The sequence below is a fragment of the Dendrobates tinctorius genome, unplaced genomic scaffold, assembly GCF_039654945.1.
Source record: "Dendrobates tinctorius isolate UK_male_01 unplaced genomic scaffold, ASM3965494v1 ptg000258l, whole genome shotgun sequence".
Lineage (NCBI taxonomy): Eukaryota > Metazoa > Chordata > Amphibia > Anura > Dendrobatidae > Dendrobates > Dendrobates tinctorius.
Window position 1 is genome coordinate 4103877 of NW_027361925.1, and position 25830 is coordinate 4129706.

The 25830-nt window shown below is 45.5% G+C and overlaps 1 protein-coding gene across 6 annotated transcripts in view; it reads right to left on the bottom strand.

The window, feature by feature from the left end:
* Nucleotides 1-25830, bottom strand: part of LOC141069329 (uncharacterized) — a 136575-nt gene that overhangs the window by 103696 nt on the left and 7049 nt on the right. For 5 of the 6 annotated variants that reach the window (XM_073558797.1, XM_073558799.1, XM_073558798.1 and 2 more), the window contains exon 2: nt 2005-2388. In XM_073558797.1, coding sequence (XP_073414898.1) covers nt 2005-2364 — 360 coding nt within the window. In that variant the 5' untranslated portion in view covers nt 2365-2388. Of the gene's footprint in view, nt 1-2004; nt 2389-13318; nt 13474-25830 lie in introns of those variants that run through there. The other variant, XM_073558796.1, reaches the window with a different exon arrangement.

Here is a 25830-nt window from a genome sequence, read left to right on the forward strand (position 1 = left end):
AGCAATGATGGAGGACAGGACATCAGATGACTCTCCCGATCCCATCATCCCCCTTCTGCCTGTGACTCAGTGGGAACACAATAGTGTCACTTCATCACACACCATGCTGTCCTGGGCAGTGGAGCTGCTGAACTGCGTTGCAGACACTGTAGCAGTGGGGGAACAGGGAGAGGTGAGTATTGTATTTATATATATATATTATATATATATATATATTATATGTATATATATATATATATATATACACACACACACATACATATACATATCATTGAGTATGTGGTGTCCATAATACTGCAGTACTGAGGGGCAGCAGTATACTCTATGAGGAGGCTGCATTATACTCTATGAAGTGGTTACATTATACTCTATGATGTGACTGCTTTATATTCTATTAGGTGGCTGCAATATACTCTGAAGTGGACTGAATTGTACTCTAAGGGTACTGCACTATATTCTGAGGGGGATGCATTATTCTCTATGGGGTGGCTGCATTATTCTCTATGGGGTGGCTGCATTATTCTCCATGGGGTGGCTGCATTATTCTCCATGGGGTGGCTGCATTATTCTCCATGGGGTGGCTGCATTATTCTCCATGGGGTGGCTGCATTATACTCTGAGGGGGTCTGCACTACACTCTGAGGGGGGCTGAATTATATTCTGAGAAGGCTGCATTATACTCTGTGAGGGGGTTGCATTATACTGTATTGTGGACTATGGGGTGCATTATACTACATGGGGGCCGCATTATACTATGGGGGCTGCATTATTCTCTATAAAGGATTTTGGGGAGTGCATTATACTATTTGTACTATATGGAACCTGCATTATACTGTATCAAGGACTATGGGGAATGCATTATACTATATGAGGAGTATGGGGTGCATTTTACTATGGGGAGTGCATTGTACTATATGGAGTTCTATGGGGATGCAATATACAATATGGAGCACTGTGGGATGCATTATACTATATTGAGGACTTTGGCGGTGCATTATACTATGGGGAAGATATGGACTGTGCATTATACTATATGTATTGAGAGTGTATTATACTGTATGGAGGACGATGGGGGTGCATTATACAATATGGAGGACTATGGGATGCATTTTACTATATTGAGGATTATGTGGGGTTCATTATACTATAAGGAGGATATGGGCTGTGCATTATAAAATATGGAGGCTTATGGGGAGTGTATTATACAATATGGAGGACTATAAGGTATATTACTCTATGTGGAGGACTATGTATACTGTAAAGCTTTTTCCAGATGTCAGAGCATGCCACCGGAGCATTTCATTCCGGGACGTGTCACGGATGTTATCCACATGTCATCTATGTTCACGTGTGCAGCACGCATTTAGTCCGTGGTCCCGGAATAAAAGGACATTTCTGTGGGTTTTTCACATGGACACATGGCCCATGTGCAAAACTTGGCGTGTGCACACAACCATTGAATGCAATGAGTGTGTGCACACAACCATTGAATACAATGAGTGTGTGCACACAACCATTGAATACAATGAGTGTGTGTGTGTGTGTCCGTATTTGTGGTCCTAAAAAAAATGGACAGCTTATGGACATAAAAAACAGGCTTGTGAAGATGGCCTAAGCCAGTAAAATACTAAGACTGTCTACCCAAGAAAATCTTAGCAGATAAATAACGTTGAAGGGAGACGGCACTCGGCTGATCACCACTGTGATCCAGTATTAGCTGTCACTGGTGATCTCAATACCAGGACCTCCACCCATCATAATTCTTGACATATTATGACATGTCAATTATTTTATGAAACAGAAGTTACTTTTTAGAATGTATTCTTGAGACAATGCTTTTCAGAGAAAATCTCAAACTATCAAAAGGTGCCTAAAACAAATCTTGTCCCACATCCACATCAATACAACATAGGTGTATGTTGCCTTCTCATCCACAATCACCAAATTTGGAATGGTTTATTTATTAAAAGTTATTATTATTCTAGACTTGTGGTCTTCACTCACCCCCACAATTGCTGGTGGACTTTTCCAAAATTTAGAGTAAAATAGTGGTGTTTCAGATGTTTGTGAAGTTAGAGCATTAGATCTCCGGTATTGAGGAGATGAGCTCATGCTATGCAGAGGAATCTGAGAGTCTGTGTCCCAGTGCTCAGCACTGAATGACGTCTCTGAATCTGGCAGAGGTATAATCCATATTGGTAGATCGGAAAGAGTATCATACTCAGGAGGTTGGGAGCATTCGTTCAATAAATGTTGAGTAGGTGGAACCACGTTTACATTTCCCATTACGATTGCAGGAATATCATCATATCGTGGTGGTGGATAATCGACAAGATCTTGGTTCTGCATGGTGACTTCATTCATTTGTATGAACAACACCAAGAGTTACTGTGGAAGAATAAACAGATTATGACAAACTGTTCTAAATAGAAATGAGTGGATCGTTTGAAATTCACAAAATTTTTCGCAAAAATACAATTTACAGTGAATGCACTAAATTTAATTTTTTAAATCACATTACTGAAAAGATTACTTGCCTGGAAAATATGTAAATAGCATTCTGATGTCTCCTAGCCTTATTAATATGCAAGTGACCTCATCCTATCTGTTAGGAGTGGCGGAAGGCACTAAATAAAAATATAAATAAAGTGCCTTCGCCACTCGGGGTCCACCGTGCGGAGGATGGAAAACCACAGCTAAGAGACAACAGAGCAATCTGGCAGTAATGTGCACAGGGTTTAATGTCCCCCAAGTGCACCAAGCAGCCTCTGTTATTGGCACAGAGCTGCTGAAACAACTTCAGGAATAAAGTATGCTGAGCCTGTTAGCTGATAACGCAAGCACGATGTCAGACGCTAAGCTACTGAGGCAGTGGAGCAATGGCACGCTGGCGCTGATGCTGGAAATAACTCAGTCACTCTCACAAACGTAGTGTCAGAGGAATGGGGGGTTTCAAATGAGTCATTCACCAGTCCATGCATCCATCCACAAACATACAGCAGCAAGTATGAATAAACTAGCGCATGGCGGAACAGCCATGTACGCTTTTTATAGCAAAGGGGACCTTCCAGAAATCTCCAGGTCTCCAAGAGGAGCCAATGGGATCCGACACAGGACCTGAACACCTGACTCCCGAACTCCAATAGGAGTTCGTCCCATGAGCATGCTCAGATGGAGTAAAGGACTTAGCCTCTGGAGATAGTTGCCACAGGACAATCTCCTCTGCAGTCTCCTCTACAGCAGGTGAAGAGCAGGAGACTGCAGAATGTGAGGATCTAGATTTCAGCATAGGAGAGGCAGAAATCTGACTCCTAACACTATCTGGTTAATGAAAAATGGATGTTAACCGGTGGCAATAACACACTGCAGGATCAGACTTTCAGGCTGTTTAAATTGTAAAAATTCTCCAAATGTTATTGTTTTTTGGGGGCAGATACTTGCTTTGATTGTGTCTATACACAGGTAGGGCAAATGGAGAAAGAGGTATCTTTTTCGCACAAAGTACAGTCATGGCCAAAAGTTTTGAGAATGACACAAATATTATATTTTCACATGATCTGCTGGCCTCTGGTTTTTATGTGTGTTTGTCAGATGTTTTTATCACATACAGAAATATAATTGCAATCATATTATGAGTAGCAAAAGGTTATATTGACAGTTAGAATGAGTTAATGCAGCAAGTCAATATTTGCAGTGTTGACCCTTCTTCTTCAGGACCTCAGCAATTCTCCCTGGCATGCTCTCAATCAACTTCTGGATCAAATCCTGACTGATAGCAGTCCATTCTTGCAAAATCAATGCTTTTATTTTGTCTGAATTTGAAGGTTTTTGTTTGTCCACCCGTCTCTTGATGATTGACCACAAGTTCTCAATGGGATTAAGATCTGGGGAGTTTCCAGGCCATGGTCCCAAAATCTCTATGTTTTGTTCCCTGAGCCATTTAGTCATCACCTTTGCTTTATGGCAAGGTGCTCCATCATGTTGAAAAAGGCATTGTTGATCGCCAAACTGCTCTTGGACGGTTGGGAGAAGTTGCTCTTGGAGGACATTCTGGTACCATTCTTTATTCATGGCTGTGTTTTTAGGCAAGACTGAGAGAGAGTCCATTCCCTTGGCTGAGAAGCAACCCCACACATGAATGGTTTCAGGATGCTTGACAGTTGGCATGAGACAAGATTGGTGGTAGCGCTCACCTGGTCTTCTCCGAATAAGCCATTTTCCAGATGTCGCAAACAATCGAAAAGGGGATTCATCATAGAAAATGACTTTACCCCAGTCCTCAGCAGTCCACTCCCTGTACCTCTTGCAGAATATCAGTCTGTCCATGATGTTTTTCCTGGAGAGAAGTGGCTTCTTTGCTGCCCTCCTTGAGACCAGGCCTTGCTCCAAGAGTCTCCGCCTCACAGTGCGTGCAGATGCACTCACACCTGCCTGCTGCCATTCCTGAGCAAGCTCTGCACTGCTGGTAGCCCGATCCCGCAGCTGAAACACTTTTAAGAGACGGTCCTGGCGCTTGCTGGTCTTTCTTGGGCGCCCTGGAGCCTTTTTGGCAACAAGGGAACCTCTCTCCTTGAAGTTCTTGATGATGCGATAGATTGTTGACTGAGGTGCAATCTTTCTAGCTGCGATACTCTTCCCTGTTAGGCCATTTTTGTGCAGTGCAATGATGACTGCATGTGTTTCTTTAGAGATAACCATGGTTAAAGGGAAGGTGCCGCAATTTTATATAATTTGCAAAAAAATAATAAGTAACAAAACATGTTGTTTCAGCAAATGTTGTACTAACCAGGATTTATGGTTTGTTTGTAATAATGTTTTAATGTAGCCACTGGGCGCTGCCATCTTGATTTGCAGATCTGTGGAGGACTCATACAGTCTGCAAATATGGCCGTCCCTGGACATTGGAGACTGCGGTCGGTTCCCGACCCCACATTGCAGCCTCATTAGCAGTGAACTGGGCACGCCCCTGTGGGCTGCACCATTCACTGCTGTAGGTGTGACTGGGCGCCATTTTACTGTAGCCCAGTGCTATCTGCTGAGCTCCACTTACCCTCTATCACAGGACCACTTGTGGCATAACAGGCCCTGAATTATGAGAAGAGGCTGTAGATATGGAGAAAGTGGACAGCAGAGGAGAGAAGCGCTCACTGGAGCCAGAGGATGGAGAGTGGTGAGTGCGGGTGACTTTCCTCTATGCTCCTCTGTCCTGCTTACTCCAGGCTCGGCCCTGTGCTTCCTGCTCTACTGTGTTCTTCTGCTCTGTCTCCACCTCCTCACTCACAGCCCCAGTGATCTCCGGTAATCTGACACCTTCCTTTTTATGACAGCTTTTATGGCTGTCTGAGGAGGACAGTGACTTATACAGCGTATAAGACTATATACAGTGTATAATTGGGGGGGGCTGGAAGTTTCACCAGTGTAGGCATATCTGTAATACTGTCTTGTGTGATACTGCCTGCTGAGCCGTGTATCTAATCCTATCCTGTGTGATACTGACTGCTGAGCTGTGTATCTAATCCTCTCCTGTGTGATACTGACTGCTGAGCTGTGTATCTAATCCTCCCCTGTGTGATGCTGACTGCTGAGCCGTGTATCTAATCCTCTCCTGTGTGATGCTGACTGCTGAGCCGTGTATCTAATCCTCCCCTGTGTGATACTGACTGCTGAGCCGTGTATCTAATCCTCCCCTGTGTGATGCTGACTGCTGAGCCGTGTATCTAATCCTATCCTGTGTGATGCTGCCTGCTGAGCCGTGTATCTAATCCTATCCTGTGTGATGCTGACTGCTGAGCCGTGTATCTAATCCTATCCTGTGTGATGCTGACTGCTGAGCCGTGTATCTAATCCTCTCCTGTGTGATACTGACTGCTGAGCCGTGCATCTAATCCTCTCCTGTGTGATACTGACTGCTGAGCCGTGTATCTAATCCTCTCCTGTGTGATACTGTCTGCTGAGCCGTGCATCTAATCCTATCCTGTGTGATACTGACTGCTGAGCCGTGTATCTAATCCTATCCTGTGTGATGCTGACTGCTGAGCCATGTATCTAATCCTCTCCTGTGTGATGCTGCCTGCTGAGCTGTGTATCTAATCCTATCCCGTGTGATACTGCTCTCCTGAAATACTCTGTGCTGCTGTCACCCTGCTGGTTTTATGTGTGATCTACATGGTGGTATGAACTATATGGCGGCATTATGTGTGAAGTATATGGCGGTATTATGTGAGAACACTATGGCAGTATTATCTGCTAAAAGGGGACCCATTCTAGGGTGGTTCTGGCTGAGCACCTGCACACGGGTCAGGGGTAATAGGTGCAGTCAGGGGAGGGCTGGTGAGGCAGCTGAAGAGAGGGGTCTCATTTTTATCGTTATTGTATGGCTACATTTCCCCCATCCTGCTTCCCAGCGTCACCCCGGACTGCGCCTGTCGCCTCGCTTTCACACATCGCCAGGACAGGATCTGAGGAGGGGAATGGGGTCTTTGCCTGCAAAGTCTGGATCAGAACAGGCCATCAATCAGCAGAAATGTTTCCTGGATTTCTGTGCTGCTGTCACCCTGCTCCTCACCCATATATCTCCCTCTGTGCCCCCCATAGACCAGCACACTGCTCTCCTGAAATACTCTGTGCTGCTGTCACCCTACTCCTCTCCCATACATCTCCCTCTGTGCCCCCCATAGACCAGCGCACTGCTTTCCTGAAATACTCTGTGCTGTTGTCACTCTGCTCCCTCTACCATATATCTCTCTGTGTGCCCCCCATAGACCAGCACACTGCTCTCCTGAAATACTGTGTGCTGCTGTCACCCTGCTCCTCCCCATATATCTCCCTCTGTGCCCCTCATAGACCAGCACACTGCTCTCCTGAAATACTCTGTGCTGCTGTCACCCTGCTCCTCCCCATATATCTCCATCTGTGCCCCCCATAGACCAACACACCGCTCTCCTGAAATAGTCTGTGCTGCTGTCACCCTGCTCCCAGAATCTTGCTGCCTGCTATCCTCGGTGACCGAAGACCCCATTCCTCTCCTCAGATCCTGTCCTGGCGATGTGTGAAAGTGAGGCGACAGGCGCCTGATATATGGAGGAAGGAGCAGGGTGACAGCAGCACAGAGTATTTCAGGAGAGCAGTGTGCTGGTCTGTGGGGGGCACCCTGTTCGGTGCCAGGGATTGTACATAGAGCGCTGTGTTTTATACACATGGATGGACCGTCTGCTTGTCTGCTCCACAGAAATCCAGGAAACACTTCTGCTGATTGATGGCCTGTTCTGATCCAGACTTTACATGCAAAGACAGTCAGTAACTTTGCAGGCCCCATCAAAATGGCTGCTCACTGTGTTCCTAGATGTCATAGGTTTTTGTGCCAGATTTCAGTAGCTGCTCCCCCTAGTGTTAACAAGTGGAAATGCCAAACTTTAAAATTATTTTTCATATTTTGCAAAATTAAAAGCAAATGATAATTTTTTAAGAAAATGTAAACATTAATTCTTTACATTTTTTCAATTGCTGAAAAAAATTTTTTTGGATGGCACCTTCCCTTTAACAGAAGAGAAACAATGATGCCAAGCACCAGCCTCCTTTTAAAGTGTCCAGTGGTGTCACTTACTTAATCATGACAGATTGATCTCCAGCCCAGTCCTCATCAACACCCACACCTGTGTTAATGGAGCAATCACTGAAGCGATGTTAGCTGGTCCTTTTATGGCAGGGCTGCAATGATGTTGAAATGTGTTTTGGGGGATAAAGTTCATTTTCTAGGCAAATATTGACTTTGCAAGTAATTGGTGTTAAGCTGATCACTCTTTATAACATTCTGGAGTATATGCAAATTGCCATTAGAAAAAATGAAGCAGTAGACTTTGTAAAAATTAATATTTGTGTCATTCTCAAAACTTTTGGCCATGACTGTAGAGCAAAAATTATCTGTGTTTAGGTAGTATCAAGAGTTTTTTGCCTTGCACAATAAAGAAACACAACCCTCTAAATATGTTCTCTATATTTGGGGACCAGAAACAGGTTAGCTGTTTTAAAGTTAAAGGGAACCTGTCAGCAGGATTGTGCACAGTAATCTACAGACAGTGTCAGGTTGGTGCCGTTATACTGATTAAAATGATATCTTGGTGAAGCAATTTGTCTAATCTTTATTTTCAGTTTTGAGTTAATGATATACTCGTGCTGCAGGGCGTTCCTGGGAGGGGATCTTCATGTGGTGCTCTACTTAGGTAGTCATCTGTATGGCTTCCGACACTCCAACCCGACACTCTCTGTAGGTTACACAGCACAATCCTGCTGACAGGTTCTTTTTAACGATGAAATGCTGCAAACAGTGACATGCCCCCTAGTTTACTATATATATATATATATATATATATATATATATAAAATCTTGAAAAAAAATTCCCTTCCGCAGGCAGGCACCAGAGGTGGCATGATCGCATTTTTAATGTGCATGTAATCTTCTTCTTTCATTTTATCCATAAATTACTAAAATAAAATCAGTTTGAGAATGGCACCTGCCATGGCGCCACATTGAGGAGGGTATTTTTTTTTCTAACAAGATGACGCCGCAGGATCGATGATAGCTGCTACTGCACAGGTGCGGCCGGCGCCATTTTCAAACTGATTTTTTTTAGGAATTTATGGATAAATAGGCATTCTGCCTGTTCCCCGAAGCACGAGCATATCATTAACTCAAAACTGAAAATAAAGATTAACCCCTTTCCGACATCGGGCGGAATAGTATGCCAATGTCGGACTCCCTCAATTTGATGTGGGCTCCGGCGCTGAGCCAACATCTTTACTGGCACATGTCAGCTGTTTTGAACAGCTGACTTGTGCCTATAACAGCCATGGGGGAATTGCGATCCACTCGCAGCTGTTAACTAGTTAAATGCAAGTGCACCGGAAATCCAGCCTATCGCCGCCAGTGTCACATGACCACGGGTCACTGTTGGTTTGGCATGACAACCATAGGTCTCCAACAGACCTCTATGTTTTTCCCTGCCGGATTGCTTTGAGCAAGTCAGCAATTCTGATTATCGCCTGTATCTAGCAGAGGCAATTGGGTAATGGCATATTCTAGTCTCCTATGTAGACTATTGAAGCATGTCAAAAGCAAAAAAAAAGTTTTAATAAATTTCAAAAATAAAAAATATATAAAAGTTCAAATCACCCCCCTTTCACACCATTTAATATAAAACAATAAAAAAATCAAACATACACATATTTGGTATTGCCACTTTCAGAATTGCCCAATCAATATAAAAAAGAATTAACCCAATCGCTACATAGCATAATGAGGAAAAAGTCAATATGCCAGAATTACGTTTTTTGATCACCGCATCATTGCATTAAAATGCAATAACAGGTGATCAAAACATCGTTTCTGCACCAAAATGGTACAATTAAAAACATCAGCTCAGAGCACAAAAAAATATCCACCCAAGCCGAGATCACGAAAAATGGAGATTCTATGGGTATCGGAAAATGGTGCATTTTTTTTTTAAAAAGTTGTTTTTTCTCCACTTAGATAAAAAAGAATCTAGACATGTTTGGTGTCTATGAACTGGTAATGACCTGGAGAATCATAATGGCAGGTCAGTTTTAGCATTTAGTGAACATGGTAAAAAAAACCTTAAAAAACAACTGTGGTATTGCACTTTTTTGCAATTTCACCGCACTTGGAATTTTTTTTCACATTTTCCCGTACACGATATTTTAAAACCAATGGTGACGCTCAAAAGTACAACTCGTCCCACAAAAAAAAAGCCCTCACATAGCCATATTGACAGAAAAATAAAAACGTTATGGCTCTGGGAAGAAGGGGAGAAAAAAATAAAAAAATGAAAATACCTCTGGGGGTTAAGGGGTTAAACAACGACCACAAGACGGATTTCATCAACCAAGGTATCATTTTAATCAGTATAACGGTGCCGACCTGACACTGTGTCTAGGTTACTGTGCACAATCCTGCTGACAGGTTCCATTTAAGATACAATGAAGTAAGCTGTGCAGAGAAGCGCTGTTCCCCGGCAGCTGGTGCTGAAGCTGGTTGTCTTCATTCTCCCCTGCTCTGCCAGCAAGTAGAGGAGAATGATGAGCGATATATTAAATTCTGAACGACAGCATATGTGGGCTGTGGAAAACCCCGATCATCCGCACCTACTGTCACTGTTATTAGCGACAGCAGGTGTCGGATGATGGGGTTAACAGTCCCAAAAGCCACCACCTGCTGTTGTTCGGACTTTAATATACTCGTAGTGCTCATCATTCTCCTCTGCTCTCTGGCAGAGAAAGGGAGAATGGTGACAGCCAGCTTCAGTACCAGCCGCTGGGGAACAGCGCTTATAGTAGCGCTTCTTTCCCGTTGGCTGTCCGTGTCACACGGAGGACATCAATGTGTGTTCTCCGTGTGCAAGTGTACAGGATGTTTTGCTGTCTGTGATGAAGGCCAAAACAGACAGGTCAGCGTGTTTTGCCCACGGACACATGGTCCAAGGAAGCACACTGACATGTGCATAGACTCATTCATTTGAATGGGTCTACGTGTGTACGTGTCTCCGGTACGTGTGAAAACTGTCACCACACGTACCGGAGACACGGACGTTTGAAAGGGGCCTAAATCTTAGTGGGCTGCCAGGAAATGTGTGGCAGGCGTGGCTGTGCATTGGCAGCGTCAGATGCCACATGGAAGAAAAATAGGGCAGAGCAGGCAACAAATTTTCTGGTAATGTATGGCTAGCAATAGTAGCCCCAGCAGCAGTTGTACTACAGTATAGATGACATGGTAGACAGGGACTGACTAAATTCCCAGGTAAGAATGGGCAATTAAAGCTAGTTTTTCCATGCTTTAAGTAGATAACCTGATCTGCTTGGGAGGACAAAGTCACTGGCCAAATTGAATCTCCTCAATGACAGTGCAATAGAGGCTGGACATCAGGGTTACCACCAGGAAATTCAGGGCCCCATACAGGCAACATTTTTTGGCCCCCTTCAGACTTCACCCAGGCTCCACCCCTCAAACCTTCCACAGACCCACCGCTCACTCTTGGATAATCTAACCACTGGAAACCGCAACAATCTGAAGAATGGGGAACTTTTATCTCCATTTTAAAATGCAGTGTGTAAAGACCAGAGGTGCGAATAACATCCAGTGAGTCACAAACCGAGACAGAGGCAGAAATAAAAATACTTCCTTTACTGGAATAAGAGTTGAAGTGAAATTCAGTATTGTATGAAACAGCCTGAGATTCCCCTATTATTTACACTCATTCAGCCAGGGCAGAAGTCAATGTGCCAATCCCAAAGTTTCCACTTTAAGTGTATTACACTGAGGTTTTAGAAGAAATTTACCTAACAAAAGGTCAAACAAGGTTACAGTCATGGCCAAAAGTATTGACACCCCTGCAATTCTGTCAGATAATACTCAGTTTCTTCCTGAAAATGATTGCAAACACAAATTCTTTGGTATTATTATCTTCATTTAATTTGTCTTAAATGAAAAAACACAAAAGAGAATGAAGCAAAAAGCAAAACATTGATCATTTCACACAAAACTCCAAAAATGGGCCAGACAAAAGTATTGGCACCCTCAGCCTAATACTTGATTGCACAACCTTTAGCCAAAATAACTGCGACCAACCGCTTCCGGTAACCATCAATGAGTTTCTTACAATGCTCTGCTGGAATTTTAGACCATTCTTCTTTGGCAAACTACTCCAGGTCCCTGATATTTGAAGGGTGCCTTCTCCAAACTGCCATTTTTAGATCTCTCCACAGGTGTTCTATGGGATTCAGGTCTGGACTCATTGCTGGCCACCTTAGAAGTCTCCAGTGCTTTCTCTCAAACCATTTTCTAGTGCTTTTTGAAGTGTGTTTTGGGTTATTGTCCTGCTGGAAGACCCATGACCTCTGAGGTAGACCCAGCTTTCTCACACTGGGCTCTAAATTATGCTGCAAAATTTGTTGGTAGTCTTCTGACTTCATAATGCCATGCACACGGTCAAGCAGTCCAGTGCCAGAGGCAGCAAAGCAACCCCAAAACATCAGGGAACCTCCGCCATGTTTGACTGTAGGGACCGTGTACTTTTCTTTGAATGCCTCTTTTTTCTCCTGTAAACTCTATGTTGATGCTTTTGCCCTAAAAGCTCTACTTTTGTCTCATCTGACCAGAGAACATTCTTCCAAAATGTTTTAGGCTTTTTCAGGTAAGTTTTGGCAAACTCCAGCCTGGCTTTTTTATGTCTCGGGGTAAGAAGTGGAGTCTTCCTGGGTCTCCTACCATACAGTCCCTTTTCATTCAGATGCCGACGGATAGTACGGGTTGACACCGTTGTACCCTCGGACTGCAGGGCAGCTTGAACTTGTTTGGATGTTAGTGGAGGTTCTTTATCCAACATCCGCACAATCTTGCATTGAAATCTCTTGTCAATTTTTCTTTTCCGGCCACATCTAGGGAGGTTAGCCACAGTGCCATGGGCTTTAAACTTCTTGATGACACTGCGCACGGTAGACACAGGAACATTCAGGTCTTTGGAGATGGACTTGTAGCCTTGAGGTTGCTCATGCTTCCTCACAATTTGGTTTCTCAAGTCCTCAGACAGTTCTTTGGTCTTCTTTCTTTTCTCCATGCTCAATGTGGTACACACAAGGACACAGGACAGAGGATGAGTCAACTTTAATCCATGTTAACTGGCTGCAAGTGTGATTTAGTTATTGCCAACACCTGTTAGGTGCCACAGGTAAGTTATAGGTGCTGTTAATTACACAAATTAGAGAAGCATCACATGATTTTTCGAACAGTGCCAATACTTTTGTCCACCCCCTTTGTTATGTTTGGTGTGGAATTATATCCAATTTGGCTTTAGGACAATTCTTTTTGTGTTTTTTCATTTAAGACAAATTAAATGAAGATAATAATACCAAAGAATTTGTGTTTGCAATCATTTTCAGGAAGAAACTGAGTATTATCTGACAGAATTGCAGGGGTGTCAATACTTTTGACCATGACTGTATATGTGAAAAACAGGTGTAAATCAGATATAGTGGTCTTATGGGAACCCCTGGAATGGCACACTGAGTATAAACTTAACAAAACCTATCATAATAATATATATCAATATAACAGACATTCTTATACTGAATCTGGGGATAACCGGGTATCTATTGATACGGTACCATTAACCTGTGGTAGATCATCACACAGGCCTATGATTTGCATTGGCTGCAGCCAGTCCCAAAAATCTTCGACGCCAAAAAGTTCAACAAATACAAGGATCCGCGTCTTTTCAGCCGATGCCGAGCCCAAAAGTCAGGGACTTACAGTTCTGTAGCCTCAGGGTCCAGTCCGAGATAGCACTTCAATGGGGCTTCTCTGGATCCCTCTTAATATGGATGGTACAGGATACCGTTTCTCCTCCAGCAGTCATTCATAATTTCCCTCAGAGCAGACCACCTGTATCTGCACAGGAATGATGTCTTCTGTCTAGTGTTGAGCATTCCGATACCGCAAGTATCGGGTATCGGCCGATACTTGCTGTATCGGAATTCCGATACCGACTTCCGATATTTTTTCAATATCGGAATTCGGCATCGGAATCGGAAGTTCAGTTGATTGACGGCCTGACGTCATCATGATGCGCGGTGTGTGCGCATCATGATGCGCCGTCATTTCGGGCCTTCCGGGGGTCTCTGCCGGCCTGCCGGGGGGCTGTGCCGGCCTGCCGGGGGGCTGTGTGGACTGCCCGGGGTCTGTACCGGCCTGCCGGGGGGCTGTGCCGGCCTGCCGGTGGTCTGTGCACCCTGTGGGGGTCTGTGCCGGCCTGCCGGGGGGCTGTGCTGATGTCCGGGGGTCTGTGCAAGCATCGTCCGATGGGACTACAAGTCCCATCGGGCGATGCCTGCTACCATGACAGTGATTGACACATTAGCCAATGATGGGACAGTAGTAGTCCCATCATCCGGCTAATGTGTTAAATGTTAAAAAAAAAAATAAAAAAAAAAAAATACTACATACATACTACATGCTACATACATACTACATATATACTACATACATACTACATACATGCTACATACATACTACATGCATGCTACATACATACTACATATATACTACATACATACTACATACATACTACATGCATGCTACATATATACTACATGCTACATACATACCACATACATACTACATACATGCTACATATATACTACATGCTACATACATACCACATACATACTACATACATACTACATGCTACATATATACTACATACATACTACATACATACTACATGCATGCTACATACATACTACATATATACTACATACATACTACATATATACTACATACATACTACATACATACCACATATATACTACATACATACTACATACATACCACATATATACTACATACATACTACATGCTACATACATACCACATACATACTACATACATGCTACATATATACTACATGCATGCTACATACATACTACATATATACTACATGCATGCTACATACATACTACATGCTACATGCATGCTACATACATACTACATACATACTACATGCTACATACATACCACATATATACTACATACATACAATACATTCATACAATACATACATAGACATACAGTACATATAACATAGAGTAACATACTTACCAATACTTGTCACATTGTTCCCCGAAGCCATTGTCTTTCCGGAATAAATATTAACATAACAAACCACAAAAATACTCACCCACGATCCGAAGCAGTCCACGAGTGTGTCCCACGACGATCTTGGGTAGAGAACTGCAGCATCAGATGATGCTGCCGTTCTCTACGGGCTGCAGGAATCCAATGACGGAAGGTAGGTATCCTTCCGCACTGTATTCCTCCGCCACTTAAAAAATAAAAAGTCCCTAGTCTCACTTTATGCCATTGCTGTGTGGGAAATTCCCACACAGCAATGGCATAAAGTGAGACTAGGGACTTTTTTTTTTTTTAAGTGGCGGAGGAATACAGTGCGGAAGGATACCTACCTTCCGTCATTGGATTCCTGCAGCCCGTAGAGAACGGCAGCAACAGCTGATGCTGCAGTTCTCTACCCAAGATCGTCGTGGGACACACTCGTGGACTGCTTCGGATCGTGGGTGAGTATTTTTGTGGTTTGTTATGTTAATATTTATTCCGTAGACGACAATGGCTTCGGGGAACAATGTGACAAGTATTGGTAAGTATGTTACTCTATGTTATATGTACTGTATGTCTATGTATGTATTGTATGAATGTATTGTATGTATGTAGTATATATGTGGTATGTATGTAGTATGTATGTAGCATGCATGTAGCATGCAGTATGTATGTAGCATGCATGTAGCATGCAGTATGTATGTAGCATGCATGTAGTATATATGTAGCATGTATGTGGTATGTATGTAGCATGTAGTATGTATGTAGCATGCATGTAGTATGTATGTAGCATGTATGTAGTATATATGTAGTATGTATGTAGTATGTATGTAGCATGTAGTATGTATGTAGCATGCATGTAGTATATATGTAGTATGTATGTAGCATGCATGTAGTATATATGTAGTATATATGTGGTATGTATGTAGCATGTAGTATGTATGTAGCATGCATGTAGTATATATGTAGTATGTATGTAGCATGTAGTATGCAGTATGTATGTAGCATGCATGTAGTATATATGTAGTATGTATGTTGCATGTAGTATGAATGTAGCATGTATGTAGTATGTAGTATGTATGTAGCATGTATGTAGTATGTATGTAGTATATATGTAGTATGTATGTAGTATTTTTTTTTTTTTTTTACATTTAACACATTAGCCGGATGATGGGACTACTACTGTCCCATCATTGGCTAATGTGTCAATCACTGTCATGGTAGCAGGCATCGCCCGATGGGACTTGTAGTCCCATCGGACGATGCCTGCACAGACCCCCGGAGCCTGCACAGCCCCCCGGCAGGCCGGCACAGCCCCCCGGCAGGCCGGCACAGCCCCCCGGAGCCTGCACAGTCCCCCGGCAGGCCGGCACAGCCCCCCGGAGCCTGCACAGCCCCCCGGCAGGCCGGCACAGCCCCCCGGCAGGCCGGCACAGCCCCCCGGCAGGCCGGCACAGCCCCCCGGAGCCTGCACAGACCACCGGCAGGCCGGCACAGACCACCGGAGCCTGCACAGACCCCCTGGCAGGCCGGCACAGCCCCCCGAAAGGCCCGTACAGACCCCAGAGAGGCTGTACAAGGGCAGGAAAGGGTTTTTCTTATTCCGATACCGGAAGTCCCATAGACTTGAATGGGACTTCCGGTATCGGAATCGGCGATACCGATACTTTTTTTAAAGATCGGCCGATACCATCCGATACGATACTTTGAAGTATCGGACGGTATCGCTCAACTCTACTTCTGTCACTTTCCAACCCAGTTCCGCAGGGACTCCACAGAGCTCCAAAGTGACACAGCTCTCAAAAATGTTCTGTACTTGTTCCTCAGCAGAACTACAGGTTCACAAGAGGAAGGAGTTAACACCCTCACAAACATATTGACAGCAGTTTTTACAGAGTCCAGACTTCTTAACAGATGTCTCACATGGCAGTCTCTCTGCTTCTCGCGGCATCACCCCTCAGCATCCTATACAGCAGACACTAGGCCCCACACCCCAGCACACACAGTTTCCTGGGCTTTTGCTCTTAGCTCAGACATGCAAAACATAACATGTGAAGAAAAAGAAAAACGTGGACGGCACCGCTGTTACCATGTAACTTCTGGTGGTGTGCGGTATCCGGAGCACTTGATATGCTGGCAGCTTCGGGTGCTGCTCTGGAAATCCACAATGCGAATATATCCAAAAGGAAAGAGAGACCGCACTCCATGAGCTGGTGTAAATAAAGCTTGATTTATTGGCACATACGGTACATGTCGGCCGGGCGAGTGATATCAGGAGAGGAAAAACAGCTGTGATCGCCATACACAACATATTCATCTATACTATGACCAATTAATACCACATACAAGGTACAAATACCGCTACACCATGACCAGACCACATATTACCACCACATAGTGACTAAATAATACCACGTAGAAGGAACAAATACCGCAACACCGTGACCAGACTGCATATTATCACCATATAGTGACGAAACAATAACACATACAAGGAATAAATACATTCATACCACAACCAGACCACATATTACCATCACATATTGACCAATTAATACCACATACAAGGTAGAAATACCTCCACACCATGACCAGACCACATATTACCACTACATAGTGACCAAATAATATCACATGCAAGGGACAAATGCCACCATACCATGACCAAATCACGTATTACAACATACTGACCAAGTGAAACCATGTACAGGGGAACAAATACCGTCACACCATGACCAGATGACATATTACCACCACCGTGACATAATAAAACCACATGCAAGGGACAAATACCACCACACTGTGGCCAGACCACATAGCGACCAGATAATGCCACATACAGGGGATAAATACCATCATACCAACACCAGACCATACAGTTGTACTCAAAAGTTTACATACTCCAGCAGAATTTTTGCTTTTTCGGCCTTTTTTCAGAGAGCATGAAAGATATCACCAAAATTTTTCTCCACTCATGGTTAGTGGTTGGGTGAAGCCATTTATTGTCAAAGTGTTTTCTCTTTTTAAATCATAATGATAACCCAAAACATCCAAAAGACCCTAATCAAAAGTTTACATACCCCATTTCTTAATACTGTGTATTGCCCCCTCTAATATCAATGACAGCTTGAAGTCTTTTGTGGTAGTTGTGGATGAGGTTCTTTATTTTCTCAGATGGTAAAGCTGCCCACTCTTCTTGGCAAAAAGCCTCCAGTTCCTGTAAATTCCTGGGCTGTCTAGCATGAACTGCGGGCTTGATTTCTCCCCAGAGTGGCTCAATGATATTGAGGTCAGGAGACTGAGATCGCCTGTCATGGTTGGTCTGTGTCGGTTCTCCTAGGGTTAATTTCTGTGGCCTCATTCTGATCCTGGGTGGGCTTTTTATAGCCTCCATCTGGGATTTCTCCTTGTCAATGATACTTACGCCCTTGGCTGAGTGTGTTGACCCCTGAGTGTGTTTGTGCCTTGTGCCGATTTGCATGATGCTTTGGTTTTGACTCGGTCTGTTCTCTGGATACTGGCTTTTGGATACTGCCTCTGTAATTTCTCTGCCCATACTGGTATTAATCTATTCTTGGCCCTTACTATCCTTTCCGTCTTGCCCCTTGGTACTGTCATGCTCTCCTGTGCTCTGACCCTGGTCTGTCCTGGTTACGTCTACATTTTGTCCCTAGGTAATTCTGTGCTGCATTACCTCAACTCTCTTGCCTTTCTCTGGCACCTAGCTCTCTGGAGCTCCGGTCACGCCCCCAACTGTCATGTGCTTCAGGTCCTATCAAACCTGAAGCAAACTCTCATCAGCTTTGACTTCCTGGTGGCCCTGAGAGCTTGATGCTGTCTCTAAGACCCGTTCTCCCAGGGGATTGCATCGGTGAGTGTTACACACAACCCCCACTTTGACATGGCCACTCCAGAACCATCACTTTGTTCTGCTGTAACCAATGACAGGTCGACTTGGCCATGTATTTTGGATCATTGTCATGTTGGAACGTCCAAGTACGTTGCATGCGCAGCGTCCGGACTGATGAGTGCAAATTTTCCTCCAGTATTTGCAGATAATGTGCTGCATTCATCTTTTCTTTAACTTTGACCAAGTGTCCTGTTCTTTGTAGGTCACACATCTCCAAAACTTCAGCAATCCACCTCCGTGCTTTACAGTAGGAATGGTGTTCCTTTCATCATAGGTCTTGTTGACCTCTCTCCAAATGTAACGTTTATGGTTGTGGGCAAAAAGTTCAATTTTGGTCTCATCACCCTAAATTACCTTGTTCCAGAAGTTTTGAGGCTTGTCTCTGTGCTGTTTCGCATATTGTAGGCGAGATATTGTGGCACTTGCGCAGTAATGGCTTTCTTCTGGTGACTCGACCATGCAGCCCATTTTTCTTCAAGTGCCTCCTTATTGTGCATCTTGAAACAGCCACACTTCTAGTTTTCAGAGAGTCCAGTATTTAAGCTGATGTCATTTGTGTTTTTTTTTGCATCCTGAACAATTTTCTTGGCAGCTGTGGACAATATTTTTGTTGGTCTACCTGACCATGGTTTTGCTTTTACAGATCTCCTGATTTTCCATTTGTTAATCACAGTTTGAAGGCTGCTGACTGGTGTTACGTGCTACAGAACCACTCAGCACCCAGAATATGTTGTGCAGTTATATTTATGGATAATAGGTTCTATGTGGGATGCATGTCCCTAATGCATCAGCATTCCCCTTTTGTCCGCCCTCCCCCCACCTTTGTAATTTCCACAGTAAACATCGGCAGGCTCCGGCCACCTGCGGCTTTTGTAATGCATGTCTGGCCTGCCGCTTTTCTATTGGCCTGCCCTCTGTATCTGTGTGATATATTCTGTGTCCTGTGAGTAAAGTGTTGTCAGACTGGAAATACATGGAGAAGCAGTGATCTTTTATATGCGCCCATGAAAACAAGGAATTCCAGCCAGCGTCATTCATTCAGACTCCAGCCAATGCAGAGCGGACCTCCGAAAACACAGGGTGGTACTGAAAGAGGTACCCCAGCTTGGTAGACCCCGTTACACTGGTGGCAGACAGCGGGATTTGATACCCCTTCTACAGGAGGAAAGGAATGAATGAAAAATAACTACCAGAAGTTAAAGAGGACTACATTAAAAGATCTGGTGGAAGCCCGAGGGTTGATCGCCAGCAACAAAACAAGAGCGGATTTGATAGCAGCCATCATGGAACACGACAGTGCAGTGCCCCCCAATGTGAATGTGGAGGAGACCGAATTCCAGAGGGAGGTAAAGAACAGACTGGCGTTCTATGGCCTAAACACTGCAGTAGAGATCAATCATACGAGAGTTGATGGCTGATGTGCGTACTGATCTGAAGGAAAAGATGGCCGAGCGGACCAGGATAGAGCTAGCCAAGATGGAGATGGCAGAGCGGACCAAAGTGGAGCTGGCCAAGATGGAGATGGCAGAGCGGAGAGAGGAGAGCCAGCGACCAGGGGGAGCTCTGACCTTCGACCAGGTACCTTCAACAGTAAGCCACAAAAAGATCCAGTATAATGCCTTCCGACAGTTGGGGGAGGCAGAGGAAGACATTGATGGCTTTCTGCAGGACTTTGAGTGTGCCCGTCATCAAGTGAAGCCGGAGGAACGGGTTCAGATTTTGGCCAGCAAGTTAACAAGCCGGGCAGCGGACGCCTATCGCACGGTACTTGATGAGGACTGTATGGACTATGAGCGGATCAAAGAAGTGATCTTGGCCCGGTATGCGCTGACACCAGAGGCCTACCGCCAAAAGTTCAGCGGACTTATAAAACGCGTAACCGATACCCACGCTGAATGGGCCTGTAAATTACGACGGTCACTGCTACAGTGGGTACAAGGGAGCCAAGCAACCACTAAGGAGGACGTCCTCCAGCTCTTCCTGTTAGAACGATTCTTTAATGGACTAAACCCCGAGACACAGGAATGGCTTTGGGACAGGCAGCCAATGACTCTTGAGGAAGCCGCTCGTCTGGCCGATGAACATCATGATGCCAGGAGGCCGCAGTTCTCCGGATCAAAGGTGGTCAATAGGGGCCCGCCCATGGACCTGGAGGGCCCCAAACCACCGAATATTGTAGGGGGACCAGCTAGAAACCCGGCCTACAACAGTCCCCCTGGGGCGTGATGCCACACTTGCCATCAGCTGGGCCACCTGCAAAGACAATGCCCCAACCGGACTCAGCATACCCAGTGGCAAAAGGCGGGAACAGCTACCTTCAGCCGGGCTGCTGTACACTGCTACCAAGGCAAAGCTGACCCGGCATTGGGGGCTATGACTAACCAAGGGGTGGAAGAGATGGAGGAAGTTCTGCATGAAGTAGACCCCGTGCAGGCAGCCCAGGCAGATAATCGACAACAGCATCAACAGGTCGTGTGGGTTAATAGGAAACGTATGCAGGGACTAAGAGATTCCGGGGCAACTTTGACCTTTGTGAAGCCTCATCTCATCAGGGACCAAGAGAAGACGGATCGGACAGTGGCAGTCCATGTAGCAGGGGGAGCTATACATTGACTACCCACTGCCAGGATTCACCTGAACTGGGGAGTCGGGGATGGCCTTGTTGAGGTCGACTTGATGGAGGATTTGCCTACAAACGTCTTGCTGGGAAATGACTTGGGGCCCATGTTGTCTGCATTCTCGGTGGCCCCCTGGCTGAGACCTATCCTGTGACCACCCGGAGACAAGCTCGAGCTGCGGAGGCGGAATCACACTCAGAGGAGGCCCAGGTAAGACATCCCAGCCCTGCACGTATTCCCATAGCCAGACACATTTCTTGGGCCACCCCAGATGAATTTAAGAGGGAGTTACTTGAGGATCCTTCATTAGAGGGATATCGTGGGAAGGCACAGGAGGGGAGAGGAGTACTGGAAGGGGAACAGTTTGTATGGAAGCAGGGACTCCTCTACCGGATCACAGAGCAGCACCACACAGGGACGATCCCCACTATAAAACAACAGCTGGTAGTTCCCAAGAAGTATAGGCAGGAGCTACTGCGAATCTCTCATGATATACCCTTGGCCGGGCACTTCGGCGTCAGTCGCACCAGGCATCGTCTGACACAAAACTTCTTTTGGCCGGGGGTAAACTATGATGTTCATCAGTACTGCCAGACCTGTGACAGTTGTCAGCGCATTGGCAAGAGGGGGGGATTGATGCAAGACCAAATTACGCCCCCTCCTCATTGTGGAGGAACCATTTAGCCAAGTAGCGGTCGATCTGATAGGGCCGTTAGCCAAACCCAGTCCGTCCGGGAAAAAGTATATATTGACAGTAGTAGATTATGCCACACGGTATCCAGAGGCGGTTGCATTACCTAACATACTGGCAGAGACGGTGGCAGCCGCCCTGCTCCAGGTTTTCTCACGGGTTGGATTTCCCCGGGAGATTATCTCGGACCAGGGTACCCAGTTTACAGCAGAGGTGACCAACCAACTGTGGAAGCTGTGTGGCGTAAAGTCCATTAGAAGCGCCCCGCACCACCCGCAAACCAATGGGTTGTGTGAACGCTTTAACGGGACATTAAAACAGCTCATTGGGACTTTTACCAGGACCTACAGGGACTGGGAGAAATTCTTGCCACACCTCCTGTTTGCCTATCGGGAGGTGCCCCAAGAATCCACGGGGTTCTCCCCGTTCGAGCTGGTATACGGGAGACGGGTAAGGGGACCCCTAGACTTAGTGCTGGAACACTGGGAAGGGGAGGGCCTCATAGAAGGGGTACCTATTGTACCCTATGTGCTGGAATTCCGGGACCACCTACTGGAGCTGACTCAGGTGGTACGTGAGAACATGCAGGCGATCCAGCGGCGCCAGTGCATATGGTACGATCGGAGGGCCAGAGAGCGCATTTTGGAAATAGGACAGAAGGTCCTGGTGTTAGAGCCCTCTAAGCAGAATAAGTTTCAAGCTGCAAGGCAGGGGCCCTACCAGGTAGTGGGGAAAATAGCCGACACAACCTATAATGTCGCCGATTGTGACGACCCCAGGGTTATCCGCATGTTCCACGTGAATATGCTGAAGCGCTACCAGGAGCGCCCTGAAGAGGTAGTGGCCATCTGTGCACCTGAAGCAGAGGATTTAGCCGGACTTCCCTTGCCAGATGTCTTAGGGGAAAGGACTCAGTCTAAAACATGGGACCAGGTACACTTGGGTGAAGACCTAGGCCCCCGGGAGAGACAGCAGGCGGAGGTGTTGTTGAGGCTGCGACAGACGATGTTTTCAGAGAGACCAGGGTGCACTCGCCTGGCACAACACAAGGTTGAGACCCAGGATCAGACCCCCCTGCGACAAAACCCCTTCCGCGTCCCTGAGTCTGTACGAGAGGGGATGGCACAAGAGATACAAGAGATGTTGCGTTTAGGGGTCATTGAAGAGTCAGATAGTCCCTGGGCATCCCCCGTAGTGTTAGTGCCCAAGAAGGATGGGACTACACGGTTTTGTGTAGACTATCGCAAGCTCAATGAGAAAACAGTGACGGGTGCATACCCCATGCCGCGTGTGGATGAGTTGTTAGACCGGCTGGCGGGGGCAACGTATTTGACCACCATCGATCTATGCAAAGGCTACTGGCAGATTCCCCTTAGTCCTGACGCTATTGCCAAGTCGGCATTTGTCACCCCGTTTGGCTTATTCCAGTTTCGAGTTATGCCATTCGGGATGAAGAATGCCCCGGCGACCTTCCAAAGGCTGGCTGACCGGCTTCTGGATGGTCTCCGGGACTATGCTTGTGCCTACCTGGACGACATCGCCATCTACAGTGCGACATGGGAAGAGCATCTAAATCACCTAGAGACAGTATTGGACAGGATCTACCAGGCCGGAATCACCCTGAACCCAAACAAGTGTCACGTGGGCAAAGCAGAGGTTCAGTATTTAGGGCATTGGGTGGGAAGTGGGAAACAACGACCAGAACCAGCCAAGATTGAGGCCATAGCCAAATGGCCCATCCCACGCACTAAAACCTAGGTCATGGCGTTTCTAGGGACAGCGGGGTATTACAGGAAATTCGTTCCCAATTACAGCAGCGTAGCCAAGCCCCTCACTGATTTGACCCGTAAGAACCAACCCCGCCAGGTAACCTGGACCTCAGAGTGTGAGGAAGCCTTCCGCCAACTAAAAGACGCCCTCACCAATACCCCTGTATTGGCCGCACCCGATCCAACTAAACGTTTCCTGGTTCACACAGACGCTTCTATGTTTGGATTGGGGGCAGTACTGAGCCAAGTCGGGCCGGACGGCCAAGAACACCCGGTAGCTTACCTGAGTTGGAAACTACAGCCCCGTGAAGTAAGCTATGCGGCCATCAAGAAGGAGTGCCTGGTGGTAGTATGGGCACTCAAGAAGTTGCAACCATATTTGTATGGACGACAGTTTTCCCTCCTAACGGACCATAATCCTCTAGTCTGGCTTAATCGGGTCTCCGGAGACAACGCCAGATTGCTGCGGTGGAGTTTAGCCCTACAACCTCATGACTTCACCATCCACCACAGACCCGGCAAACAAAACGGTAACGCCGATGGACTAAGTCGACAAACGGAACTTGTACCAACCCCATAAACTTCGGTCATCCCCAAACCGATCCGTTGAGGATCAGACTGTGCATGCCGATCGTGTCGCTGAAAAGGGGGAGCCGTGTTACGTGCTACAGAACCACTCAGCACCAAGAATATGTTGTGCAGTTATATGCATGGATAATAGGTTCTATGTGAGATGCATGTCCCTAATGCATCAGCATTCCCCTTTTGTCCGCCCTCCCCCCACCTTTGTAATTTCCACAGTAAACATCGGCAGGCTCCGGCCACCTGCGACTTTTGTAATGCATGTCTGGCCTGCAGCTTTTCTATTGGCCTGCCCTTTGTATCTGTGTGATATATTCTGCGTCCTGTGAGTAAAGTGTTGTCAGACTGGAAATACATGGAGAAGCAGTGATCTTTTTTATGCGTCCATGAAAACAAGGAATTCCAGCCAGCATCATTCATTCAGACTCCAGCCAACGCAGAGCGGACCTCCAAAAACACGGGGTAGTACTGAAAGAGGTACCCCAGCTTGGTAGACCCCGTTACAACTGGCATTATCAATTCGTTTGATATCTTTTTGTATCCTTTTCCTATTTTATACAGTTCAATTACCTTTTCCCGTAGATCCGTTGACAGTTCTTTTGCTTTCCCCATTACTCACAATCCAGAAATGTCAGTGGCTGGATGAAAGATGGAAGAGTCTGTCTGGATCCCTGAAACTCACTTGGCTTTTATGCACACTCACTGATTACAAGCAAACAGGTCACAGGTGAGGATGTTACCTTTAGTAGTCATTCAAACCCACTCATGTCAACTTCTGTGCATGTTATCAGGCCAAAAGCACCAGGGTATGTAAATTTTTGATCAGGGTCATTTTGATGTTTTGGGTAGTCATTATGATTTAAAAAGAGAAAACACAGTATTTTGACAATAAATGGCTTCACCCAACCATTAACCATGAGTGGAGAAAAAGCTTTGGTGTTATCATTCATATTCTCTGGAAAAAGCCAAGACAGCAAAAATTGTGCCGGGGTATGTAAGCTTTTGAGCACAACTGTATATTACCACCACATAGTGACAGAATAATACCACATACAGAGGATAAATACCGCCACACCATGACCAGACCAAATATTACCCCCACATAGTGACTGAATATTACCACATACAGGGGACAAATACCGCAGGCCACAAACAGCTGGAGACCGACAAGAGCAGTGGTGATAATACATGATCATGCCACATAGTGAGAACCATAAAGGAGACTAGAATTTCAAGCACCACTCCAGCAGTGACATAAAAAAACACTGGATTGGTTCATTAAGTATTTCCTGTGCTTTTTTGCAGCAAAAAACTGCAGCATTTTTTATTACCAACTAAGTGAATGAGATTCCTGACGTCTCATGCACATGGTGCTTAGTTTTGCTTGCAGATTTGAAGCAGTTTCAAATCTGCAGCTTGTCAATTCTTAGGCTGTGTGCACACGTTGAGTTTTTTGCCGCATTTTTGCAGTGCAGATTTGTCACAAAACCACAAAATGTATTTCATCAGCCAAGTTATAATCTTAATCAGTATAACAATGCCAACCTGACACTGTCTGTAGGTTACTATGCACAATCCTGCTG